Source organism: Elephantulus edwardii, unplaced genomic scaffold, assembly GCF_000299155.1.
Source record: "Elephantulus edwardii isolate Elephantulus edwardi_28Jun2011 unplaced genomic scaffold, EleEdw1.0 scaffold00065, whole genome shotgun sequence".
Taxonomy (NCBI): Eukaryota; Metazoa; Chordata; class Mammalia; order Macroscelidea; family Macroscelididae; genus Elephantulus; species Elephantulus edwardii.
In genome coordinates this window covers 1,140,402-1,168,036 of record NW_006399815.1, presented here as the reverse complement: position 1 = coordinate 1,168,036, position 27,635 = coordinate 1,140,402, and the positions used below count along the sequence as shown (strand labels likewise).

Below are 27,635 nucleotides of genomic sequence, written 5' to 3'. Positions count from 1 at the left end.
TGAGGATAGGAGAGGGCAAGGTTCTAATTTATTGTTCACAGGGTCACTATGAGTTATAGTCAACTCAACAGTACGTAACAGCAACAAAGAAGTTCAGAGTTCACTGGACCGGAAGACAGAGGCCACGTCTTAACAATTTTCCCACAGAGGCCAGAACAGTGGGGTTCCTGGCCTTGGTGCTTGCCCAGTAGTTTGGTAGATGACTGGTACCTGGTATGAGCAAGTCTTTTTCTGGGCTCAGGGCAGGACACCATGAAGTGCACCAACCTTATGTGCACCCCACCAAGGTGGGAATAGCTCACGCTGCATGCCTGTCCCCCAGAGGACTGAACACAGCTTTGTGTTGGCCGCTTTCCATTTGGCTAACACACAAGTCACAGAACACAACTGCCACCCAGGGATGCGGGCCAACAGGCCTTTCCTCCACCGAGCTGCTGAGTGGATTTCTACCACCAATCTTTAGATCAGCAAACAGCCCGCATCACCATGCCTACTTAGCTCTCTTAAGAGTTTCTACTGAAGTATTTTCAAGACAGAATACTTTGTCACAGAACATTTGTACCATCACATAACCTTTTCCTGATGACTCAGAAGTCTCGTTCTGAATAATTACTGGACTTTGCCGGAACACAGCTATGACCTCACAGTTGTATGGGGTTGTTTGCTTTGCATTAAATGACTGAGCTTTCCAAGCTTTTGAATGTCAGTGCTTCTTCTCATAGCTTTCAATTTTTCCCTCTCTGTTAAGCTGTTGTCTTTCCTTACTGGTGCCTACCTATCTCTCCCACCGCACACTGAATTATGTCCCCCCAAAATAAGTGTTGTAAATCCTAAGCTCTATACCTGTCATTACAATCCAATTTGGGAACAGGTTGCCTTTGTTAAATTAATGAGGCAGGATTAGTGCAGGGTGTATCTTGAGTCAATCTCCTGGAGATAGAAACGGTACTAAAACAAGTGAGCAGATGAGAGATGAAGTAAGATAAGTGCCAAGACATATGGGATTTTTAAGGAAGCAAAAAGCAGGAGCTAGGGAGACAAGAAGCCTCCCTCCAAGCTGACAGAGGGTACAAACCTTTCCCTAGAGTTGGTGTTCTGATTTCTCATCTCCTGAACTGACAGAAGTGGCACCCTTCCTCTCTCTGCTGGCACTGGAGAAAGGTCCTTCTCTCTTCAACTTCTGCTTCCTGGTTCTCTGAAAATCCTCATGTGCCTTGGCATTGATTTCAATTGCCTCATGTGGATGTGAAAATTGGACAATGAATAAGGAAGACCAAAGAAGAATTGGTGTCTTTGAATTGTGGTGTTGGCAAAGAACAACGAATATACCATGGGCTGCCAGAAGAACAACAAATCCATCTGGAAAGAAGTACAGCCAAAGTGCTGCTTGGAAGGGAGGATGGTGAGATTTTGTCTCACATACTTTCAACAAGTCATTAGGAGGAGCTAGGCCCCGGAGAAGGACATCATGCTCAGCAAAGCAAAGGGTCAGTGAAACAGAGGAAGACTCTCACAGAGGTAGACAAACACAGTGCCTGCCACAATGACCTCAAACACAGCAAGGATTCTGGGGATGGTGTAGGATCAAGCAGGGTTTTACTTGACGGGGAAAAAAGTATTTTTCACCTCAGACATGGGTCTCATAGCAAAAGTTTACAGAATACTACAGGGCCTCCACCAGACAACCCAATCACAAAATGGGCTAAAGACGTGGAAGGACTTTTCACAGAGGAAGACATTCATATGGCCAATAGACACATGAAGAAATGTTCAAAATCACTGGCAATCAGAAAGATGCAAATCAAAACCACAATGAGATACCACCTCACCCTAGTAACAGTGGCAAGTAATAAATGTTGGAGAGGGTGTGGAGAGATAGAACTCTCATACTCTGTTGGTGGGATTGTAAAATGGTACAACCATTCTAGAAGGCAATTTGGCATTTCCCCAAAAAGCTGAACATAAAAATCTCATATGACTCAACTACTGCACTGCTAGGAATATATCCAAGGAAAACAGAACTGAGACACAAACAGGTATTTTATACACCTATAGGTTGGGAAGCAGGAGTGGCATCCACTTGCTAAACCACATGCCTCTGGAAACTCTATGAACTTGAAGAAACAAGGATAGCTATGGAAAGGCATAAGGTCTTTTGTTCATAGAGCCACTGAGTCGACCTCGACTCGACAGTAATCAATGATAACAATGTTCATAGCAGCATTATTTACAATAGCAAGAACACGGTAACAGCCCAAATGTCCCTCAACAAACAAATGGATTGAGAAATTGTGTAACATTCACACAATGAAATGCTATACAGCACTCAGAAGTAATGATTTTATAAAGTGCTATATAACATGAGAGAGCCTGGAGAGCATTATGCTGAGTGATATAACTCAGCTTCATAAAGACAAATACTGTATAAGACCATTATTGTAAAGATAGAAGGATAATAGTAAGATGTGGTGATAAGTCCAAAGGGGGAAGGGGAGAGGGGCGGAGGGCTGAGGATGGGGAAGGGGAAATTACAGAGTCACAGATTTGGTGGGCAGAGAGAGAGAAGCTGAAGGAATTAGAATAGATATAGTGGGGACCTGAAAATATGGGGCGATAGTGGGCATAGATCAGTGGTAATTCATTTTATAAAACAATATATGGGAATGATCATGTGACACACAATGTGAGGAATGTATGAAACACAATGTATGTGAATGAAGAAAGAGAAATCAAGAAGTTTATAATAATGTTTCCTTAAATAAGAAAAATTAACAAAGACGCAGGGGAACGTAATGGTGTGCTAATAACCATTCATTGAGCACATACTTGAACAGCTACTACTGTTCCAAGTGTTGTGCTAACTAACAATGGAGAGAAAAGACATCTGTCTGCGAAAAACATCCAGCAAGGTAACGTCATAGGTGGTTCTGTGCAGCACAACTGCAATATAGGCAAGAAGCAAGAACTTAACCACAAAATTCCTTGGGCTTTATGGGCACAGATTCAATTTGGACTTGATGGAAAGAGGAAAAATCCCTTCAATTGAAACAAAGTCTTCACTCCATCCCCTAGGTTCCCAGGAATTGCCTGGCCACAAACAAAGGTGGTAACTTTGTCCACTGGTGCTGCCTGGGGTGGAGCCCCTTGGCTGACCTTTGAGTGCTGTCAGTGTGGCCTTGAGAAGCACAAAGACCAAGAGAGTCTGCTGATGCCATTATCTTATGTGCTTGCTGCTGGCTGTCCTCAGTTAGTCCCCATTTATGGAGAGCCCATGCAAGGTAGGTTCGGGCTACTGTGATCACGGGATTTTCACTGGCTCATTCTCAAAAGTAGACCATCAGTCCTTCTTAGTCCATCTTAGTCTAGAAGCTCCTCTAAAACCTCTCAGTTTCCACTGTCAGACAGCTGATGGCTGGGGAAGATGTCTTAGCTTGGAATCAAACCTGATTCTCCCAAATGGAAGGTGAGAATTCTACCACTGCACCACCACTGCCCCCTTTTATCAGTTCCCAAGACTGAACCCACTGCCATCACATCAATTCGGGCTCTTATTGGCCTGTAGGACAGAGTAGAACTGTCCGTTTAAGGTTCCCAAGGCTGTATATATTTACAGAAGCAGCTTGCTGTATCTTTCTCCTGCAGAGGCTGATGGATTTGAACAGCTGACATTTTGGTTAGCAGTCCAATGCTTAGTCCACTGCCACCAGGACCCTTTTTATTGGGTTTTGCATGTGTGTGTGGTGTGTGTGTGTGTGTGTGTGTGTGTGTGTGTGTGTGTGTGTGATTTTTTAAAAACAAGTTTACAGGAAGGTTGGGTTTTCATTCATTCATTGTTGTACATTTCCTACCCCAGTCCACTTTGCAATGCACCTCTTATTCCACATTGTTGTCATACATACAACGCCTAATCATATATTCCTTTCAGACAGTTCCTCATCTCATCTGTTCTGATTCAGTTTAGAAGTTTAATTTTAATACCCTGAAGTATTTAATACCCTGAAGTCTAATTTTAAAAAACACACCATAGGACTCATTTACATATTTAGGGCATGTTATAAAAATTAAGCAAGACATGCATATGCATGTCTGTGCCCAATACACGGTAGGTAGTCATGAAACAGTTTCCATTTCCATTCTGTATCCTTTCTCTGTCTCCTCTGTCAAAGGCCCCATCTCCTTGACCAAACCTGAAGGAAGCCTGAGTTGTCAGCTTTCCTCACAGAAAACCCTGGGGTGTCCTCAAGTGAAACACAATTTTCTCACGGAGGTGAAGTCTTGGCAACAAGAATAAGCTCAAGAGATAAAGAAGCAGTTCTCCTACAGTTCTGAGCAGAAGAATCCTGGGTTAGCATACACTCAATTCAAGTGAATGCCAACAATTCGGTTCCAACATACAGTGACCCTCTGGCCACTTTACAGAGTTTCGGAGGCTGTAAATTAATAGAAGGACTTCCCATCTTTTCCCCTCAAAGTGGCTGGCGGGTTTGAACCACTGGAGGCTGCTGACCTAGCAGCACAACTCACTATTGCACCACCAGAGTTTCCTTAAAGCACACAAGGCCTCCCAAATTGCCACTTGATAGTTGAACTGAGTCCTCTTAAGATAGGTCTACATCTCTTACCCTCAGGACCTTCCCTTCAGTGCTGGGAAAGGGCCTCCCTGGTGCTGGCTCAGAGTTTCTATCTGAATGAGAGCTTGGGGCCCAACCTCTACTAGTCAAGCTCCCTAACTTGGTTACTTCAGTGTCATGACTGGCACAGGCAAAGCCTGCACTGGGTCTGTAACCATGGGGCAGGCAACTCAAAGCACTAGCACTGATGCCCCAGGGGAAGCAAAGGCACAAAGCTGATCAGGACAGGGACACTCTGAGGCACTCAAGGCCTGGTGATGCTCGGTGATGGCTGCAGTACTTTCTGGAAGATCAAAAGGAACCTGGAGGAAACATCAGCTGGATTCTAGACCCAGGTCAGCCACCAGCTGGCTTTCTGACTCCAATCGTGCTATTTTTACTTTTCTGGGTCTCATCTCTTTGTATTCCAAGTTAACAGAACATTATCCTCTTGTTTTCCCAGCTCGGGATGAAATGGGACACAGGAGAAGGGACAGGGGTGAGTGTGGCCTTGACCAGAACTGCTTGAGTCCTGTCAATGGAGCTCTGCTCCTCTTGTTCCCTGTCCAGGGTGGCTCTGAGGGTCTGTGCTGCTCTGTACCCTATTTGTGTCCTCCCCCGAGTCTTCCACTAAGTCAATGTGTGGGATGTCCCATTAGGCTCCCAGGCCTCAGCCTCCACTTCCTCCAGGATAAACACAGGAGTCGGGAGGGGTGAGACAATGGGCGCGCCCAGGCCTGCTTGCTGCCATGGGGGTGAAGAGAAACGAAGGCCTGGAAACTCCTTTCAGGGCTGTCTGTGTTGACTGGGGAACTAGAATCTGGAATGGGGCTGTGATGTACGAGGGGGGTGTCAGACAAGGCTGGGAAGGTGCTCTGAGCACTGAAAGTGGAGCTCCGAGGTAAGGATGTCAACTCTGTCTCCTCTTTCCAACACCAGAGAACTTTTATTCCCATTAGGAAAGTAAATGTCAAACCCTGTCCCTATTACTTTTCACTACCACACTTCTAAAAGCAGTCACATAGCCAGGAGGATCTCCAGGGGTGGCTACATCTGAACACTCCTCCCCTGAATCCCTCAGGTCTGTCTGCAGCTTCGCAGGGCACAGGCTCTGTCCTTGGGCAGGGGCGGGGACTGGTGTGCAGGTAGCAGACGGAGCAAGGAGAGCGTGGGCTGCCAGTGCAGAGGGCATCTGAGCCCAGGCTGGCCCGATGCCCTCACCCCTAGGCCAGAAAGGGCTTGGTTTGTCCCTCCCAGCATCAGCTGAATTCAACAGCCGCTCCGGTTACCAAGTAACCGGTCCTGGAGATGGGAGAGATGGGAAGTCCAGGGGTGATTTTTCATAGTGGGTCACAGCATCCCTGTAAATCTGCCCTGGGGGTCTTCTCCTGTAAGTCCAGAGCTAAACAGGAAATTGTATAGGTCACTGCTCTTTCTCCACCCGCATTCAAGGGGCCATTCTAGACCACCAGTGCTTTGCAGGAGTATCTTCCCACCTGGACACCAGCCTTCTGATTCACTCAGGAGACAGAATGGCTAGAAGATTGGGACAGGGTAGGACAGTGAGAGCCAACTAGTCTCTGGATATTTCTTCTCCCCAACATTCCTGCCCCTCTTATAGCAGCCCTCTCCCCAAAGCCAAGACCCAGGGACCACTGAGGTGCAGGAGCACATCCTTCCCCTCAAGTGCAGGCAACAGGAAGGTATGAGAATTGTCATGAGGTCCTAGAGGAGAGGAGCCTCAGCCGGGATGGGCTCAGGAAGGGGATGCCCTGCCCACTCTTACTGCAGGTATGACTTTAGAGGGTCCTTCCGGCCTCTGAGATAAACAGATCCCAAAGAAGCTGGGGAAGCCCTGGGTGGTACAAACAATTAGCATGCTTGGTTGCTAGCCAAAAGGCTGGGGGTTCAAACCCACTCAGAGATGATCTGAAAGAAAGTCCTAATGATCTACTTCCAAAAACTTGGTTATTAAAAACTCCACGAAGCAGTGCAAAGGAGCCAAGGTGATGCAAGTGGTTTGCAGTTAAGCTTTAACCTAAAGGTTGGTGGTTCAAACCCATCCAGTAGCCCTTAGGAAGAAAGGCCTGGCAAGCTTCTCCCATCAGTGTCAATAAAGACCAATGGAGCTGTTCTGCACAACTTGGGGTGCCATGAGTTGGGGCCCTGACTTGTTGACAACTGACAACAAAACCAACACTTCTCTGCTGACACACAGGGGTCAGAATCAACTCTATGACAAACCAGTTTTAGAGAAGCTAGAAGGAACACTGGTGCATTTGGCCCTGGAGTCCTGGCTTCCTGCCCCAGGGCTGCCTGTCCTACTCACACCCCATCAGTGGCCTGGATGCCAGCAGAGACAGAGGGGGGGCAGGCTGACCTCTCTGGCAAGGCCAGAATGAACGGCAGTCAGAGCCTTCCCCAAACCCAGTCCAGCCCGGCCTACAGCCCAGAGGCCACGGCACTCACACTCCTTCATCATGCCAATGTCCACACAGCGCTTGAGGCGGCAGGCCTGGCAGTGGCGCCGGTTGTCCTTGGTGATGCGGCAGTCTCCGTTGAAGGGACAGGTGAACAGCGCCTTCCGCTTCATGCTTCGCCTGCCAAGAGAGCACAGGTCACTCCTCTGGTCACCAGCCTCCCTAGGCCTTAGCCTTTGATGGGGGAGAAATAATTTGATTTGGCTGTGACCCTGGGGACCTACCCATGGGCTGGTTCTGGCTGAGGAGCCTGTGGATGTTCGTTTCTCCCACAGAAGACTGGGGGCCTATCCCAGCCTCCCCCCATACACACTCACTCTAGGCTGCGTGTGCCAGCTGCCCCTTCCTCCTTTCCAGCACAGCCTACTCTGCTCCCATTAAAGCTTACCATTAGTTCCTTTTAACTGTGTAAACAGATATGTAACAAAACATCTAACATTGTAATATTCTTCATGGGTAAAATTCAGTGGCATTAATTATGCTCATCATGCTGTTCAACCACCACCCTTATACATTCCCAAATATTACCATCAACCTCGTGGACGTTCAGGGTCATCTAAACAGTAGCTTCCCTTTCTCCCTTCCTCCTCCCCACCTCTGATTTTACTCACTTTTGCAGTGCTCTACTTTCCTTCTTCTTTTTTTTCAACCACACAAGAAATACACCAGTACAGTTTCACAGTTAAATATTGCAATCTGCACAGTAACCTTCGCTGCTTTTCTTTAGCCATTATGAGAAGCAAAGACTCCATTCTCAACTCCAAGTGCCATAAAGTCCAGAGAGCCATAGCTGGAACATCTGCTGTCCCAGGGACAGACGTGCACACAGATACATAGAGAAAGAAGAAAAGGTCCAGACGGAAGCTCTAGACACCTCCAGACAGCCTGCTCAGAAAGGGAAGGGGTCAAATGAGTGGGTGGGAATCCCTGGGGTCTGTCCTTGGCTTTGAGAAAGGCAGACACAGAAAAACAGCAGAGGACTCTAGCTAGGAAGCCAGCAGCTCTCATTGCCCAGGTCAGACTGTACACAGGCACATCTGTGCCACTGTATGTGCAAGCTCAAAGGCTCATTTTCTGGGAGAGGAAGATTTTCAAATAGGTTTGAGATTCCCAGAAGGCTCAGCGCGGCCACTCAGTTTAGTGGGCGTCATCTCACCCACCTCGCTGATGCCCAGCCTCTCGGAGCTCCAGGTTAGTCTCCAATTCAGAATCTCTCCTCCAACTTGAACCACATCACATGATGTTTCTGGCACACCTTCTCCAGAAGCTTCTCATCACACATACCCTAATGTTTACTTGTTATTTCTCTCAGTCTGGCAGTGCTAAACCCTTTGCCAAGGAGCAGATCTCAACTCAGGTTGATTCCACGTGTATCAAAGCAGAACTGTGCTCTGTAGGATTTTCAGCAGCTGGTATTTCAGAAGGACATCTCCAGGCCTCTCTTCTGAAGTGCCTTTGGGTGGATTTAAACTGCCAACCAGTTAGCATGAGCATTTGTTAACCAATGCACGGCTCAGGGACTCCTCCAGCCGGTGTTGGCTACACTTTGTGCATTCCCTCAGGTGACAGAATTTGAGCTTCGGAAGATGGCAACAGAATCACTTTCTGCGGAGATGCTGAGTGTGGAGCTGGCCAAGAGCCTTTGTAAAAAAGGCTCAGCCCAACCCTTTCTCTCCTTTAAGGATGAGCTAGTGACATCACTGTTTCCAGATGTCAGATACTGGTTATGGTTCTTGGTAAAAAATGAGTCACTTCTCAGTCACTAGCACACATGTGGAGTTTGAGGCACTAGTGAGCTCAAATACAAGTTTCAGGAAAAGCGCAGATGGACCTTAAACCAGCTGGGCCCAGAGAAGAGGGGAGGATAAAGCAGAAAATGTACTGACATTTACAGGCAGTCACAGGGACCCAAGAGACCATGGAGCAATCTCCTTCGTTTACTGACGTGAATCCTGATGTTTGGAAATTTATCAGCCAGAAGTTAAGGCTCCCACATCAAGAGGTCTGAAGGTCAATCTCTAAATTTCTGGATTGAACACATTCTGGTTTCATCCCCAGAAAGTCAGGGGTCACATGAAGGAGAGACCACAAATGGCTGATTCCAAAATACACAGCCCTGGGGGAAGGATGGCCCAGGGGTTCAGAAATTGACAGCTGTTAGTTTTCAACTCTAGCCTCTGGCACTCTCTTGCTGTGACCTTCATTACCCAACAAGACCCAAAGTTTTAGAGAAGGTAGAATAATGCCATTACAGCCATGCCTAGCCCACCCAGGGCCCAGTTTTCCCCTGTAGTATGCCAAGCTTTTGTCCAATCTTTATGGAAACAAGAAATCTTTCTTCCGTGAGTGTATATGCCCCTGAGGCAGCTTTCTGAAGCAACAGAAGACTACAGAAGTACCATGAGAACTGTAAGAGCTACCCAGAAATGAGATACTATCATTACCACAGGGCATATCTATATATTCCAGGACGTGAGATTGGCTTCTAAACCCTCCTTTCCATTTTGTGAGTCTTGAGGTTCCACCTGTTACCACAAATGCTCGGGCCCTAGAATGTCAATAATTTTCCAAACCTACTGGGAGGCCAAAGGTTTCTAACTCAGAGCAACCTCTCATTTCCGCTTTTTCTTTCTTTTGCAAACAATTGGGCATTTTGCCCAGGAGCCAAGGGGCTGCTCTGTCTTCCCACTCACGGTCTAGGCAAGTTCAGGGAGCTTCCTGTTAAACCTCAGGGCCATGAGCACCTAGATGAGCTCACATTGTTAGCTGAGCTGAGACCGTACCTGTAGAGATGTGAATCAAAGCCTCATACCACCCTATGCTGGTGGCCTGTCCACCCATCAGAGGCAGGAGGGAGGTAGGCCCAGGGCCCTCCAGAGGCTCCATTCTCAGCCCTCTCAACCACAATGTTTCTAGGAAAAAGATCTTGAAGCGTCGCTATCTTTTTGTTCTCTTTTTTAGACAGGAAAACTGAAGGGAACTACTCAGCCTAATTGCCTGGCAACAGGAATGGAATCTAATGAGGCTGAGGGCTAGGAACAAAAAAGAAGGCAGATAGAAGGTGAGGTGAAAGTAACTCATCAATAAATGAATGGATATGTACACCTATGTGCATAGCAGCATTATTCACAATAGCAAAAAAATGGAAATAGCCCAAATGTCCATCAAAGCATAAACAGATTGAGAAACTATGATACATTCACACAATGGAATACTATGCAGCACTCAGGAGTAATGATTTTGTAAAATATTATACAACATGGGAAAATCTAGAGAGTATTATGCTGAGTCAACTAACTCAGTTTTATAAGGACAAATACTGCATAAGATCATCATTGTAAAAATAGAAGGATAACTAGTAAGATATGTATGAAAGTCCAAAAGGAGGGGAGGGGGGAGCTGAGAGGTGAGGATGGACGGTGGGGCCTGTGGTTACATGAAATGGGAATTATCCGGTGCAAAAAATAATGTATACAAACTTTGTAAGTAAACCAGTATAAAATTTAAAAAAAATATTTTTTTAAAAAAAGTCAAAAAGGGGAAGAGGATGAAGGCAGGAGAGCAGAGGGTGTTGAGGGAAGGAAATCACTAGATAACAGAGTTTGGTGAGCAGGGGGAGCAGGTGAAGGAATTAGGAAGGATCTATGGGGACCTGGAAAGACAAGGTAATAATGGGCATAGCTCAATGGTGATTAATTTTATAAAACACAATGTACATGAGTGATCATATGAACCACAATGTGAATGTAAGAATGTGTGAAATGCAATGTACATGAATAATCATAAAGTATGTGAATTTTGTACCCAAATAAATACAAAAAGAGAAAAAATGTAGTCCAAAAATGTAATAAAACCAGATGAATGTATAAGCAAAATATGGTATATATTCAATGGAATATTATTCTGCCATAGAAAAATGAAGTGGTACAACATTGATGAACCTTGAAAATAATATGTGAAATAAGTCAATCACAAAGGACAATAACTCATGAATATGAAGTGCCCTAGAATAGGTGAAGGGAGAATGGGCAAACAGTTACTAAGGCTGAGAGGGAGGGTGGGAGAACAGGAGATTTATTGTTTGGGAAGCATTAAGGTTTTGTTTATGGGGATAAAAAATTTGGCTAAAGATATTGGTGATAGTAGAACAACATGATGGATGTGACTGATCTCACTGAATGGCATATATTAAAAATAGTGAATTGGCAAATGTAACGCTATCCATAGGAAACTCTGGTGGCCTAGTGGTAAGGAGCTGTGCTGCAGTCTCAAAGGCCCGTGGTTCAAATCCACCAGCTGCTCCACAGGATGATGGGCAATCTCCTCCTGCGATATTTACTGTCTCAGAAAATCAGTCTGAAGGGTCAGCTATGATAGGTCCATTCCAACTAGATGGTACATAACAACAACAACAAAAAGTGCTATCTATATTTTTATAGTACTAAAAAAATGAAAGGCAAATATAGATTAAAATGAAAGGCAAATATAGATTACTGGAACAAATAAACAAACGAAAGCGTGCCCTTGCTTCCAGCTTTGCTGGTGTAGTACGAAGTCCAGGAGAACTGGAGAAAGGAGAGAAGAAAAGAAAAAAGAAAGGAGAGAAGAAGAAAGAAATCTTTTCAAATCCCAAGGCCTTCCTATGAGTCAGGCACACCATCTCATAACAGCACTTGGGAGCCTGCCCAAGATCCCATTGCAGTGAAGGAGTAGACCTACAGACAGAACCCAGCCTGTGCTCTTGGTGCCTTGGGCCCACCCACCTTAGTTAAGCAATGCTTAAAAACAGCCTACAAACTTGCATTCCAAACCCAACCCGTTGCTGTTGAGTCCATTTTGATTTATAGCAATCCTTTAAATGTAGAAATGCCACGAAGGATTTTCAAGGCCATAGTATTTACAGAAGCAGATTGCCACGACTTAATTCAGAAGGACAGCGGTTGGATTTGAAACTGTTGATCTTTTGGTTGGCAGTCAAGCACTTATTCAATATGCTAACAGGTCTCTTTATAAAACTTATAAAACACTCATTGCCATTGAGTCAGTTCTGATTCATAGCCATGGAGTTTCCAAGGCACAAATCCTAAAAGGAGGAGACTACTCAGGAGCGGCATCCAATTCCATAAATAGCTTGCCTCCGGAAACCCTATGAACCTGGAGAAAGGATGAAAAGTCGCGCACGCAAGTGTTGAGGACTTTCGTTCATAGGGTCGCTATGAGTCGCCTACGACTTGACGGCACTCAACTAGACAGAGAGACCAGTTGGCCTAGTGGACTGAAAGTGATGCGACCGAGCCAAAGGTGGGTACCTCTAATCCACGGCCCTCAGGCCTGTTTTTCATTGTTTTTGCTCAAACAGTTTTCTAGGTCATATAACCCTGGTGTGTCTCCTTGCCATACAGAGGTAATTCGTGGTTGCTGTGAAGCTGGACACTGGCACCGATGTGTCAAATGTGATAACAGTTACCCAGGGTGAACAGTGTTTGGTGGCGCTCCCCAGTTGAACAAGCTTGGAAGCAGGAGTGGCATCCACTTCCATAAAACTTGCCTCCAGAAATCCTATGAACCTGGAGAGAGGATCAAAGTCGCACACGTAAGTGTCAAGGACTTTCGTACATAGGGTCGCTATGAGTCACCTATGACTCGACAGCACTGAACAACAACAACAACAACTCATCTTTATACTTTGAATTCAAAGTGCAAAAGCTTCACAGACTTGGTTAACTGTGACACATAGTCAGACTACACCACCAGAGCTCCTTATTATAAAGAACTTCAAAAATTTATCATTGTTCAAAAATATATATGATAGTCAACTCTTTCCTGGCTCCTCTAAACACAGCATAAGAGGGAAGGGGCTAGAAATGGAGCTGGGAGGATGAAGGGTAAACATCTAGAAGACCTGGCTGTGGAATTAGGGTTAGGGTTCAGGTGGTAGAAAGCACTTTCACTGGTTCCAATAGCCAGATTTAGGTCTTCCTAGAACCTAGTTCCGGTGATGCCTTTTCAGGTGTGTCTGAACTGGCATGGTTGTTGGCCGACCCCCGTCAGCTGACAGGCCCGGTTCTTCCTGGTTCTTCTGTCTGCCAGAAGCACTTCCACACATGTGGCTGTCATCTGATCTCTGCCCACGAGGAGTAAGGGCAGCCAGAGTGCCCAGCCCTGGCTCTGTGCTTTGTCCTGAAGATCCATACCCGCCCAGCACTAATTGCCCGTGAGTTTGGTTTAGTTTTGAGAAACAGGAGCCTTGGGGCTTCCATGGGAGCCAATTGTCTCAACTGCTCTTTCTCAGTCCCGACCCTGTAATCCTCTGGATGGTCAGAAATTATACCCCAGCTCAGGAAGGGGGGTAAGGTGGTGTAACGAGGCTAAATATAGATGCCGTTTCTAGAAAGCCAGGGGTGAGAGAGGACATTGACTGATTCTCTTGCCAGAGACCAGTTCATCAAAACATGAAAAAGACAAGAAGCTCACAAAAGCACCAAGTGCCTCAGGAAGGGCCTGAGGGCTGGGACAGCAAGGCTTTTGATCCCTTCCAGCAGAGACGGCCTGCATAACCTAAGCCAGGGCCCACGTAACCCTCTTTCTTTTTATCTCTACTGTAGCTCTGAGGATCATAAAGACCCCCAGTGCCTTGGTATAGGGAAAGATTGATGAAATTGGTGATAGGAAAGTCTTCTGATAGATTTGCATTTGGCTGGAGTAAGATGTTCTCAGAAGACAAGTTTGGAAAAAAAAATTTAATTGGGTTAACAACTGGTAAATAGCACAGACTTTTTATTATTTCTTTACTGGGCAATTGGGCAAATATATACTAACATATTAAGCAGCCCAAAGACTAGTGTGTTTGGCTGCTAACAGAAAAGTTGGGGGTTTGAATAAACTGAGAGGCATCTCCAAAGAATGGCCTAGCAATTTACTTGAGAGTAAATTGGAAAAGGTCAACCTTTGAAAACCCCGTGGAACATGGTTCTTCTCTGATACACACAGGGAATCCATTAGCTGGATCAATTTTATGACAACTGGTTTTTCCAACATATTACAAAATATTTTTTTGTTACAAGGCTAATATACAGTCTCCTTGGAGGTATTGTAGGGATCGCTGGTGGTTTAGTTGTAAGGAGTTACGTTGTCAATCTGAAGACACATGGCTCTAATCTACCAGCTCTTTGGGAGAAATGAGAGCAATCTCCTATGAGATTTAGTGCCTCTGAAAACCTGCTGGAAGGTCAGCTCTCAGTGAGCTCCAACTCGATGGTATCTAACAAAAGGGGTGTTGTGGTGTTGGTGAAGAATATTGACTATGCCATGGACTGCCAAAAGAATGAAGCAAAATCAATTGTCTGGGAGGTAGAGCCCGAGTGCTCCTTAGAGGTGAGGACAGTGGGACTCTGTCACACACATACTTTGGCATGTTCTCAGGAGGGACCAATGCCTGGCAAAGGGCATTATACTTGGAAAAGACAAGGGTCAGAGAAGAAGAGAAAGACCCTTGATGAGATGGATTAGGGCCGTGGCTGCAATGATGGGCTCAAGGAAGGCAGAAATCATTAAGAATGGAGGGATCAGCAGGCTTTATTCTGTTGTCCATGGTCTTATTGTGAGTTAGAGCCAACTTGACAGCATCTAACAACAGTTACTACAGACTGACTGCAACAATGGGCTCAAATATGTCAGTGGCCACAGAGATGGCATAGGACTGAGCAGAGTTCTGTTATGAATGACAGCTAGCAAAAGAGCATATTGAATGCACAGACCCTTGAAAATAGTAAACTCACTTCTGGGAATTTACTCTGAGTAGAGCAGGATATGGCCCAGATGGAAACTTCGCCTCCATCAGGAAAGGATGGTTCATTATGTCATAGTATTTTCATACAATACAATGTTAGTGAGAAAATGCTGTAAGAGAAATAAGCTTGAAGAAATGTTCTGTGATTGAGAAGAGCAAGACGGAGGAAGATGACTACGACACTCTCATCTGCAGGTGTGTGTGCGTGCATGCGTGCCTACACACGCGTACACACATACACACACTCCCCCCCCCGAGATTTATATAAAGAACCTGGAATCAACCACAGCAACTCTTAACAGAGAGATTCTGGGGAAGAAAGAGGGAATTAACATTAAACTGAGAACTAGACTTCATTTTATAAACTCTTGACTTTTTTAAGTACACAGAGGCCTTACTTCAGAAATAAAAAGAACTATTTAAAAATTATAAAAGGAAGTGCAGGCTTTGGCTAGATAAATGTTGGGGTTTGTCTCCTAATACAGCCTTAGCTAGTTAAAGTATATAATGTCTGTTTTCACCTGTGTAAATGGAAACAACTCTTCAGAAGAAATTGTCGCATAGATTAGGTAAAGGCCCAGCACAAAGTAAGTACTGTATGCAGGGCAGAGTGAGGGAAGGAACTGGCGAGGCAAGACATCAGGAGGAAGTGAAGAACAGCTGAAGAGGTAGTTAGTGCTTTACCATCCCGGAGAGGAATGTGAAACTGACAATAGGCACCATGTCTTATGCCACCTCTGTGTACTTAGTGAAGGACACTGCAGGCAGCAGAGCCTCAAAACCGACTCTGTTTCAGAAAGAGCTGCCCCTTAGATCCACACCTACAGCCCTTGTGCTAGTTCCAGTGACCACTGTCCTGTTCCTTCTTCAGCACCAGCCAGTTCTCAGTGAGCCTTAGACTGACAGGAATGCTTCTCAGAGCCTCCTTCCCCAGTCCTCCCTTTTTAAAATCTGATATTTAACTCCTTCTATTCAAGGATGTCTTTTTCAATAATGTCTATTCAATGAGATACCTTATTGACTTGGTATAGTCACGTATTATAAGCTCATGGTAGAAGAGGAGAGGAAAATATTGTCTAATCTCAGAAATGAAAACATTAGAAATGGATGATAATGTTAGGTGCTATCAAGTTGACTATGACTCCTAGTGACCATATGGACAACAAACATGAACTCTGTCCTGTCCAGCACTGTCCTCATGCTCTCCAATATGTTTCAAGCCCATTGTGACAGTCACTATGTCAAGCCATCAAGTTCAGGGTCTTCTTCTCTTTTTCTAATCCTCTACTTTTTTCCCAGCATGATATCTTCTCCAAGGACTCGTCCCTCCCAGCACATGTGAGACGAGAAGCTTCACCACCTTTGCCACTAAAAAGCACCCTGGTTTTTGCACTTACTCCAAGACTAATTTGAGTATTCTTTTGGCAGTCTATAGAATAGTTAGTACTCTTTGCCAAAAACACAACTCAAAGGCATCAGCTCTTCTTCTGTTACCCTTATTCATTGTTCAACTTTCAGATATATAGGAAGCAACTGAAAATACCATGACTCGGATCAGGTGCACCTTAGTCTTTAAACTGACATCTTTGCTCTCTAGCATTTTGAAGAGATCTTTGGCAGCAAATCAATGTCTTTTGATTTTTTTCTGCTGCTACTGGGTGTTGATTGTGGATTCAGGTAAAATGAATCTTGACAACTTCAGTCTTTCCTCCATCTATCATGATGTTGCCTGCTGGAGAGGATAATTGATTTCTTAAAACTGATTTATGATTCATATTAAAGGCAGTAGTCTCTGATATTCTGCAGCAGATGCATCAAGTCCTCTTCAGTTTCTGCAAACAAGGTTGTATCCTGTTTTATGCAGGTTATTGCTATAAGTCTTCCTCCAATTCTGGTGCCACATTGTTCTTCATATAGTCTAGCTTCTCAAATTATCTGCTCAGCGTTGTTGTTGCTGTTAAGTGCCATCAAGTTGTAGATGACTCATAGTGACACTATGAATGAAAGTTTCCAGAAGCAAGCTATTTCAGAAGTGGATGCCACTCCTGCTTCTAAGCTTGTTTTAATTGGGAGCTTCATCAAACACTGTCTACCATGGGTAACCATTATCACATTTGACACATCAGTGTCACAGTGTTTAGCATCACAGCAACCACGAGTTACCATTGTACAGCAAATGGACAGACCAGTGATTTACCACTTAGAAGAATGTTTGACCAAAAACAATTAAAACCTGGCCTGAGGGCCATAGATTAAAATTACCCTCTTTGGCTTGGTAGCATAACTCTCTACCCACTAGGCCAACAGAACTCTCTCTATGATTCATAGCAATTCTATGAACACAGATCTAACCCTTGTAGTATCCAACGTCATCCCCACAATCTAAGACATGCTCAAGCCCATTGCTACAGTCACCGTATTTTCTCAGCTTCATGACTGAATGACTGCATAGGTATGGAAAAAAGATATAATTTTGACAAATACCTATCCACATGTCAGAACTCTAATCTCCAATGCTGTTATCAAACTTTTCAGAACTGGAATTATACCCATTTTATAGGTGATTTTAACAGCAACAACAAAAAAGCCTCAGGAAATGAAATAATATGCCTTAGGTCACACAGATAATAAGTGTAGGAAGTAAGATTAGGATCAAAGTCTATTTAATGCTAAAACCTTTTGTGTTCATAGATACTAAATCTGAGTTCACCATATCTCAGTACAAACTATGTTGTTGTTGCTATGTAGTGTTTAGTAAGAACCAACTCATGGCTGACCCTCCAGAGGGTTTGCAGAGGCAGTAAATTGCACAGTAGGAGAATGCCCATTCTTCTCACACAGCGCAGCTGGTAGAGTCTAACCATGTGCCCTTGGGTTGGCAGCAAACCACCTACGGCTAAGCCACCAGAGCTCCCTCAATCCAAACTACAGCAGCAATAAAAACAATTACCTCTCAAAAAGTCCAAGGGCAAGAACCAGAGAATTAAGAACTCTTCTAGAACGAAGCCATTGGGATATTAGGAAGTACCCGAGATGGACATTTAAGAAGCTCATGTTTGTGGGAGAGGGTTAACATCTGGCTTCATTCTCCGTTGGTTGGCCCAGTGCTTCCTAAGCATACAGAGGATCTCAAGGATTGCCGAGGACAAAAAGCCTTGATCTAAGTGCAAAACTCCTGAAAGAAGGAAAATGGCCCATCAAAAAAATGTAAAGTTCTTTTCTTATTGTAATTGTCTTTGTTGACAACTCTCCAGTTTTCCTTCCCTAAATGAAAATATTCTGCCCTTGTCTACACAGTTCCTGAACTTTACTCCTTGTCAGCCCACAGATAACCTCCACTTATTCTCCACCATTCACATCCTTGAGCAGCTGTGGAGGTGAAATGGGCAAGGTTCTCTCCAGAAATACCAACATCTTGGTGACTCATTTACTTGTGCCCACAGAAAGCCCTGTGTGGCCACTCCTCCCCTTCTCTCTCTTTACTCTACTGCCTTCAAGCATTTTTAGTTTTTAGCAGCTGGACATCTGCCCCATTTCCCTGCTTCTCTTCACATTAAGGTCCTTGGAAGAGCTACAAATATCAGTTAGGTGAATTTCTTGAAAGCCAGCACATTCCTCATGTTCCTGAATCCTCACCGCCTGCATTTTGCCCTTTGCACTACATAAGACCCATAATTAACTTGGTCCCTGAGAGCCCTGAGTTGGCAAACAAGAAGACATTTCTTCACTGTCTTTGTTAGCTCGCAGCCTCCAGTATATGGCTTCACAGTCTCTTGAAAAAGAATGTAGTACAAAACATTGCAAGAAGGAAGAAGAAAGGATGGTAAGATAAACAACAATCTGTTCATTGACCTTGCCTTTCGGGATCAGCTCTGAAACATCACATCAACCTCTATTCTCTTCATCAAACGGTTCTCTCCGACTTTCTTTTCTTTTCCTAACACTAGATCCTGGACAACACCATCTTTGACCATGGATTAACACACATCCAAAGGTCATCACACATACTTTGTATTGGACCTACTTAGTTTCTCTCCCTGACTCTTATTTATGTTCTGATTGTTAATAGGTGACCCACCAACCAAACCAGTTACCATTGAGTCAACTCAACTCACAGGGATTCCATGTGTCAGAGGAGAACTGGGCTCCATAGGGTTTTAGTGGTCCAAAGTATCTCCCCAGACCTTCCTTCTGCGGGACCTCTAGGTAGACCTGAATCTCCAAACTTGTGGCTTTAGCCGAGCATGTTAACCATTTGTACCATCCAGAGACACCAAACATACAGCCAAGGTGTTATTGTTAAGTATGATCAAGTCGAGTATGACTCAGTTACCCTATGAACAGCTAACCTGAACTCTGCTCTGTCCTGTGCCATCCTCATCATCTCTGACACACTAGAGTCCATTGCTGAAGTCACCGTGCCAGTCTATCTCACTGAGGCTCTTCCTCTCCTTCACTGACCCTCCATCTTTCCAAGCATGCTGTCCCTTTCTAATGGATAGTCTTGCCTAGCTACATGACCAAAGTATGAAAGATGAAGCTTTTCCATCTTTACCTTCAAGGAGCATTCTGGCTGTACATGTTTATTAACTTACAAGCCTGATAAGCTAACTTGTTATTCACTTTGGAAATAACACCTTTCTCTGAGGCTGTCTACGTGTCCCAGAAGAACAGGAGGCAGAAGCAGTAACTGGTAGAAGACTCGCTAGCAATGGCTAACCATAGCCATAGAATTACGGTCACTGTGCAACTTTCCAGCTTTTGTAATCACCCTTCAGTGTGTTTACGAGTCTTGGACCTACTGGGATGACCACATTTAGCTCTGACAGAGTGTAGTTGGATTATTTTACAAGCCAAACTAAATACTAAATGGTCAAACAGGATTATCAGTTCCCAGGACTTGACAAACAGCCAGGGACCCAAAAACAAAAGTAATTTTCTTTCCTTGAGAACTGCCAGGGTTGAGTGAGTTCTTTGAGAGTAAGGATAAGATTGCAGTTATGTTTGTGTGCCTAGGCATGCAGTGTCTGAAATGAAAGTTATTTATCAAGTACGTAAGTTCCTCTTCCTTCCTTCCTTCCTTCCTTGGAACTTCACAAGTAAACAGACACACATAGAGCAGTGGAAATATCAAATAACTATTTGAGCTTTGATGGTCTGTGGATAGGGAGCTACACTGTCAACCCTAAGACAGGTAGTTCAAATCCACCTGCTGCTCTGAACTATAGGCAATCTCTTCTCGTGCAATTTACTGCCTCTGAAAATCCATGAGAGGGTCAGCTGTGAGTTGATTTAGACTCAATGACAATGAGTTTTGGCCTTTTTGTTTATTTGAGCTAGGGTGAACTGGAAAAGTGCCAAGTTTAACTTGGATGGAGGAAAGAAGGAGAAGGAGGAAGGTAAAATAAAGAGAGGAGGATAAATTTTATTTATTTATTCATTCATCAAACAAAATTCAAGTCAAGCAACAACAGAACTGTTGGCTCTCGGGAATGTGCAGACTGGTTCAGTTATCAAGATAAGGACAGTGGAATCATAAGGTAGACAGAGGGCAGGGCAATACAACAAACGCAATCTGCTTCCCATAATGCCAGGCCTTGCAGACAGTGGTTGTGGCCATTGGCCAGCAATAGAGTCTAACAGGTAGCCAAAAATAGGGCCAAGGGTCTCAGCTGGGCTATGGTAGCACAATGAGCCCACAGGCAACACAGCTGCACAGCTGGCCTGTGGCGACATGCATGCGCAAATGTGCCACCATATCCATCCTGCCATCTCCCACAGTTGGCTATGAACATGACAGAGCCTGTCCTCTCTCCACTCAGTTGACAAATATGGTCCTGTCTCAAGGACTCAGGGCCTAGAGGTGTGTCTGAGAGAAGCAACCCCACGTGCAAAGGAGCTACTTCTAGGGAGGAGCTGACCTCCAACGTGCAACAATCCAAAGAGCAGCCATCTAAAGGTCAGTCCCTCTTCCCAGAGTTGAACTCAACCAGTGGGGGGCACCCAGTCAGAGGGGATTCAGTGGTGGAGTCCATAAGTAGCCAAACAGTCCCGAGAGCTTAGAGCTACTGGTGACCCTGTGGTTAACATATAATTAAATGTGTTTGTGTTCACATAACCAAATTTTGTGTTTTGTTTGATTAACAAAATGATCTTAAGTGGGACTCTTCATACTGCTGACTGCAAGCACAATGCTGGATCATTAACATCTGCCAAATGAATGAGGAAAGATGGATAATTAGAGAGATTTTATTTGGGTGGTTTTCTTGAGAAAAAAAATAGTGGAACCCTCAGAGGTTTCACTAAGGGCATCACTCCTGACCCATGAGGCTCGACAATGACACACTTACAAGGCACACCATGTTTTTCAAAGCTGTTTTTTCAGGAAAGGGGAACATTTAAGTCTCAGATGAACTCTATATAGTAAAAGAGTCAGATATTAGCATACTCATGTGTTTGTATGAGGAAACGGAAGCACAGAGAAGTCAAGGACTTTGAACAGACATCTAGTGTATTAACGGCACATCCAGGCCATAGCCTTACATCTCTTGTTAGCTGACCCTCAAGCAGGTTTTCAGAGGCAGTTAATCGCACGGGAGTAAACTCTCCATCCTTCCCCTGCTTCATAATGAAGCAGAATCTCAAGTATGCACTATCCTTCTCCATCCTCACTCAGAGGGCAGCACCCCCATCCCAGGCCCTGGTAGCAAAGGGGCCAAGTAACACTTGGGACATGTGCTCCACACTCCAGAGGGCCGACCCTTCAGGAAGCACAGGCTGCAGGCCAGAGGACAGGCAGACGCGGCAGCAGGATGGAGCCAGCGATGCTGCTGGGCTGGTTCCCCGAGCTGGGGAGCCTCCTGCCTGGAAGCCAAGCAGGCCACCCTCGCCAGGCCAAACAGGCAATTAGCACCCACAGAAACCCTGCTGCCCAGAGATTACTCAGGGACTGAAACTCCAGACCTACTGGTTCCTGGGGCAGAAAGCAGGAGAGTCAGGAGTCTGCCTTCACGGAGTCTTATGAGCAGGAGGAGAATTTTGCCCAAATCCACATGGATTCTGACTCTCTCTGTTCTCGAAGCCAGGCAAGCTCTTTAACTCAGGCAGGAACCAGGCTCCAGAGTGCTTATCCTGTACTTGATTTGTTCTTTTCTTCTCTTCACGGCTCTGTCCTCAACTCTACCCACCTCCATTCAAGACCATGACACTGTTGTTACTGTTGTATGTGCTATCAGATCTATTCAGAAGCTCTTTGTTGGCTGCTTCTTCCAGTCCTCATCTTCCTCTTGTTCCTCCCAAATGCTTTTTTCTCCCGGTTTCCAATCCTATAATCCATACCCTTCTTGTCCTCTCTCATGGGCTTGGATGGGAACATCTTTCAGTCCTTTCCAACACCGTTCCCACTCTAATTGCACTTGTAATCCTGGGTTAACAGCAGAGAAGAGGCTTCTGGTAAAGGCTAAACATGAAAGCGGGTACATTCCTGACTCCATACAGCTTGAGACTTGCTCTCAGACCTGGGTACAAAGAGCCATGGATAAAGATGTGGACATCGTTTGGGTTTTAGGAGTCCAACAAGAAGTGTCGTTTCCATTGTTCCAAGGAACATTTTGAACTAGGGATAGTAAGCTCCTACTGTAAGATCTCAGACTTACAGGGAACTTCTTTCTTGGTTAGGGTCCTGTTCTCAACAGGAGAAAGTTTATCTCAGAAGGACAGGAACAGCTGTTAGCATCAAGTCTGTGGGCCACTGGGGTAATGGAACCAACATACCTCATTGGGGTAATGGAACCAACATACCCGCCTCAGGAAGCAGCCTCTGAGAAGGTGAGAAAACATAGGCGGAGCTGAGAGAAGAGTAGGAATGAAAGCCCTCACCAAGATCCTGCCTCTTCCAGTGGCCACACAGAGGCAACATGTTACATAGAACTGGTCAGAAAATAGACAAGGAAAACACAGGCTTTGGGGCACTCTTAATTCCTTGAACACTAATGAGCGAAGACCAGATGAGTTGTGGGTGGATGTCAAAGGTATCATCCAGGAAGAGTGCAAATGGTCATTACAAAGACAGAAGAGGAAGAAAAGACCAAAATGGATGTCAGAAGAGACTCTGAAGATTGCACTGGAGCGTAGAGAAGCCAAAGCACAAGGAAGAATTCAAGATACTAAAGAGCTGAACAGAAGATTCCAAAAGGCTGCTCGGAATGACAAAGCAAAATACTACAATGAAATGTGCGAGGAGCTAGAGACGGAAAATCAAAAGGGCCGAACTCGCTCAACATTTCTTAAGCTCAAGAAACTGAAGAACAAATTCAAACCTAGAGTTGCTGTAATCAAGGATGCTTTGGGCAGAATATTAAATGATCCAGGAAGTATTAAAAGAAGATGGAAGGAATATACTGAGTCATTATATAGAAAGGAATTGGCAGATACAGAGGAATTTAAAGAAATAACATATGAGCAAGAGCCTACGGTGATGAAGGAAGAAGTTCAAGCTGCTTTGAAGGAAATAGCAAAAAATAAGGCCCCAGGAATAGATGATATACCAATTGAAGTATTTCAGATAACAGATGTTGCCCTGGATGTGCTCACCAAGTTGTGCCAAGAAATCTAGAAAACAACCACTTGGCCAACTGACTAGAAGAGATCTATATTTGTTCCCTTCTCAAAGAAGGGTGACCCAACTGAGTGTGGAAACTACAGAACAGTGTCATTGATTTCACATGCAAGCAAGATTCTACTGAAGATTATCCAAAAACGATTAGAACAGCACATCAGCAGAGAACTGCCGGATGTCCAGGCTGGGTTTAGAAGGGGTCGTGGTACTAGGGATATTGTTGCTGATGTTAGATGGATCTTGGCTGAAAGCAGAGAATACCAGAAGAATGTCTATCTGTGTTTCATTGATTATGCAAAGGCATTTGACTGTGTGGATCATAACAAACTGTGGCTGACTCTGAGAAGAATGGGAATCCCAGAACATTTAACTGTGCTAATGCGAAACCTATACTTGGACCAAGAGGCAGTAGTCAGAACAGAGCAGGGTAACATTGCATGGTTCAAAATTGGGAAGGGTGTACGCCAGGGATGCATCCTGTCTCCATACCTTTTCAACATGTATGCAGAGCAGGTTATCCGAGAGGCTGGGCTCTATGAGGAGAATTGTGGCATCAGGATTGGTGGAAGATCTATTAACAATCTGCGTTTTGCAGATGACACAACCCTGCTTGCTGAAACTGAGGAGGACCTCATGCACTTGCTGCGAAGGGTCAAGGACTGCAGCCTTCAGTATGGACTGAGGCTCAATGTCAAGAAGACAAAGATTCTCACCACTGGACCAATTGGCAGTGTCAGGATGGATGGCGGAGAGATTGAGATTGTTCACAGTTTCAGTTTGCTCGGATCCACAGTCAATACTCTTGGCACCAGCAGTCAGGAAATCAAAAAGTGTATCGCGATGGGAAAGTCTGCTGTTAGGGACCTCTCTAAAGTACTCAGGAGCAACGGCGTCTCTCTGGAGACTAAGGTGTGCCTGATACAGGCCATGGTATTTGCAATCGCTTGTTATGCTTCAGAGAGTTGGACAATAACTAGGGAGGACAGAAGGAGAGTGGATGCTTTTGAGCTGTGGTGCTGGAGAAGGGTACTGAATGTACCATGGACTGCCAGGAAAACAAACAGATTCATCTTGGAGAGGATTAAACCAAGCTACTCCTTGGAGGCAAGGATTCTGGGGCTTCGTCTGACATACTTTGGACATGTTACCAGGAGGGACGGGTCCTTGGAGAGGGACATCACGCTTGGGAGGGTGGAGGGACAGCGCAGGAGGGGAAGACCCTCTATGAGATGGATTGATTCGGTGACTGGGGTAATCGGGATGGGTGTGTCAGAGGCAGTGCAGTTGGCGCAGGATAGAGCAGGGTTTAGGGCTGTTGTGCATAGGGTCGCTATGAGTCGAAAACGACTCGATGGCACATAACAACAACAATCCATTCACTCTTGGGGAGAGTCTCGGTGAAGGACTCACCTGAAGAAACCTTTGCAGCCTTCACAGGTCATTGCATTGAAGTGAAAGCCAGTGGCTCGGTCTCCACACACCCCACAGATCCTGGGCACATTTTGGTCAAAGTCACCAGGGTCAGGCAAAGAAGTACTGGCCGCCATCGCTTCCATCCCTGCAAGAGCGTCAGAGCAGAGTCAGGGTCAGGCCCAGCTGGCGTCCCTGCAGCAATCCCTCGCCTTGTCATCTGCCGGTAGTTTCCTGAGCTGGGCAGCTTCCCTAGCCCACATCCACTCTTTGGAGCTCTCCTTGTGGCACTTTCCAACCCTCTGATGCCCAGGAGCAGAGGCAGGCCCCCTGTCCAAGTTTGCAGTGAGTTGGCTGGATGTCTCCCTGTGGGAAAACAGCTCTGGAATCCAACTGCTCGGGTTAGAATGCTGGGTCCTCCACTTACTAGCCAGGCCATACTGGGTGAGCTGTTAGACCCCCATGGCCCATGGTCTTTGTCTAAACGATGGTACTTGATCTCAGAGTGTGAGTAGGGATTATGTGAATGCATATCTCTGTAAGACTGGTACCAGTTCTAATTAGGACTCTGTAACCAGGAGAGAACTCTTATCTTGTTCAGTGTTCCTCCTTAGGGCAAAGAAGGAGGCCTCCAGGCACCTGAGCCTCATCTGCAGGGACAGAACATAAGTTTCTCTTTTCCTAAGGAGGAGAGGGCACATTAGACTTACACAGCCACACCAAAGCCTTGGTAGTGGTAGCCCTGGCTCCCCACACAGATCAGAACTGACCTATGTCCTTGGTGTCCTGGGACCAAGGTGGTTGTTGTTATTATGTACCATCAAATTGAAACTGACCCATAGCTGACCTTTGAGAGGCTTTTCAGAAGCAGTAAATCACATGGGAGGAGATTGCCCAACTTTCTGCTGCAGAGCAGTTGGTCAGTTCGAACTGCATGCATTTGGTAGAGTAGTAGCACAGCTCCTTACTTTTTCCATATATATAATATATATCTCATACACACATACAAAAAGACAGAATAAGGAAATAAATTGGCTCATTTTCTAATGTAGCTTTTGCATTTTTTATTCTTGTCTAAAATTTCTTAATTATATACTACTGTGTTGTTTTCTATCACTTACATATAGATCTGAATGCTCTACTAGCTATCCTATCAAGTTTCCTAGAATCATTTTTATGTCAAATATTAATTCTAAAATGAAATAATCTCAATTAGATAATTTAATCAATAGTTTTTTACTGACACAGAGGCATTGTAGTGTTTTAAAAGCATATGTTTCCTTACACTGTGCACAAGACAGTTTTTTATTAACTATTGACGTGCACTAGAAATTTGTCTTTAGTATCTGAAATACTACTTTACTCACAGAATCCAAATGGCTTTAATAGGATATTTTCTATGATCAAATACACTAAGTACAAATCATCTTTACAAAAGTGATTGCTATTATGTAGAGGTTGGATCCCATCTATCACAACTATATGATCTGTTGGATTGTGTGAAGTTCAAGGAAACATCTTAATTTTGCTTTCTTCAAGATAAGTATTATTTAATACTAGAAATCAAAACCACTGCTCTTTTCTGTATTATTGTACAAACTGGTTTTATTAAAAGACTTTTATAAGTGATAGTTATACCTAAGGATTATGTATTTTGATATTCTTTTCATGATCCTGTTCTTTTTCCCCAGCTGGTCATAAAAGTTATTTTAACATCTGACTTGAATGTCAATTACTGTATGCTAGGAAAATTGTGATTCAGAACCACAAAAAGCAGACCAAGAAATGTATTTTTTACTTTTATTTATATAATGTCAACTAATAGTGTTTATCTCATTATTTATCATTGGTAAAAGTATGAAAATGTAATTAAATTGAATATATCTGTCTTTAAAACAGTCCATGTATACCAAAGTATCAGATTATTTTAAGAATTTTGAGAAGCATACATAATATAAATTATTTTTGTGTGTATCATGGCTTGGTCTAAGCCATGGTATTTTAAATTAGTTCCTATGCCTATGAAATTATGACAATGGATAAGGAAGAACCAAGAAGAATGAACTGTGGATGCTGGTGAGAGTATCAAGTGTCCGATTGAGTCTCAAAAGAATAAATAAATCTGTATTGGAGAACATACAACATGGGCCTTATTAGAAGCAAAAATGGTGAAACTTTACCTTACATACTTTGGGCATGTTAACAGAAGGGGCCAGTTTTTGGGGAAAGGCATCATACTAGGAAAATTTAAAGTCAATAAAAAAGAGGGACACCTTCAGTGATAAGGATTTACTACAATGATTATGACAGTGGACTTCAACATGGCAGAAATTATGAGGATGGAAAAGGTCAGGGTCCTGATCCTTTGTTCATAGCATTGCTATGAGTCATAGACAATTAGCTGGCACCTAACAACATCACTAATTTCTTCTGGTTTTCTTAACAAACAGTATATTTGGCACTTTGTTCTTGTCTTTCCACATTCTTTTCTCTGGGATAGTTAAACTCACAATAGAATTATTTCTCAGCTAATGATGTTCAAATCTAACTGCTTACTAGATGATCATCACAGACACAATATGTTCAAAACTAAACTACCTTTATATCCATTTACTTCTTTGCTTATGTTTCCCATCTTTAAGAAAGATATCCATTATGCTGAGTGAGGGATCTCAGTCACAAAGGGACAAATGCTATATGGTGCCACTGTTGTAGAATGAGGCTGGCAT

At 44.3% G+C, this 27,635-nt stretch overlaps 1 protein-coding gene across 1 annotated transcript in view; it reads right to left on the bottom strand.

Moving 5' to 3' along the window:
• The window catches only part of VDR (vitamin D (1,25- dihydroxyvitamin D3) receptor), a 57,293-nt gene that overhangs the window by 25,900 nt on the left and 3,758 nt on the right, over positions 1-27,635 (bottom strand). Inside the window, exons 2-3 of the mRNA XM_006888160.1 lie at positions 24,907-25,054; positions 7,080-7,210 (exon numbers count right to left, since the gene is read on the bottom strand). Of these exons, the coding sequence (XP_006888222.1) occupies positions 7,080-7,210; positions 24,907-25,052 (277 nt within the window). The 5' untranslated portion in view covers positions 25,053-25,054. The remainder of the gene's footprint in view (positions 1-7,079; positions 7,211-24,906; positions 25,055-27,635) is intronic.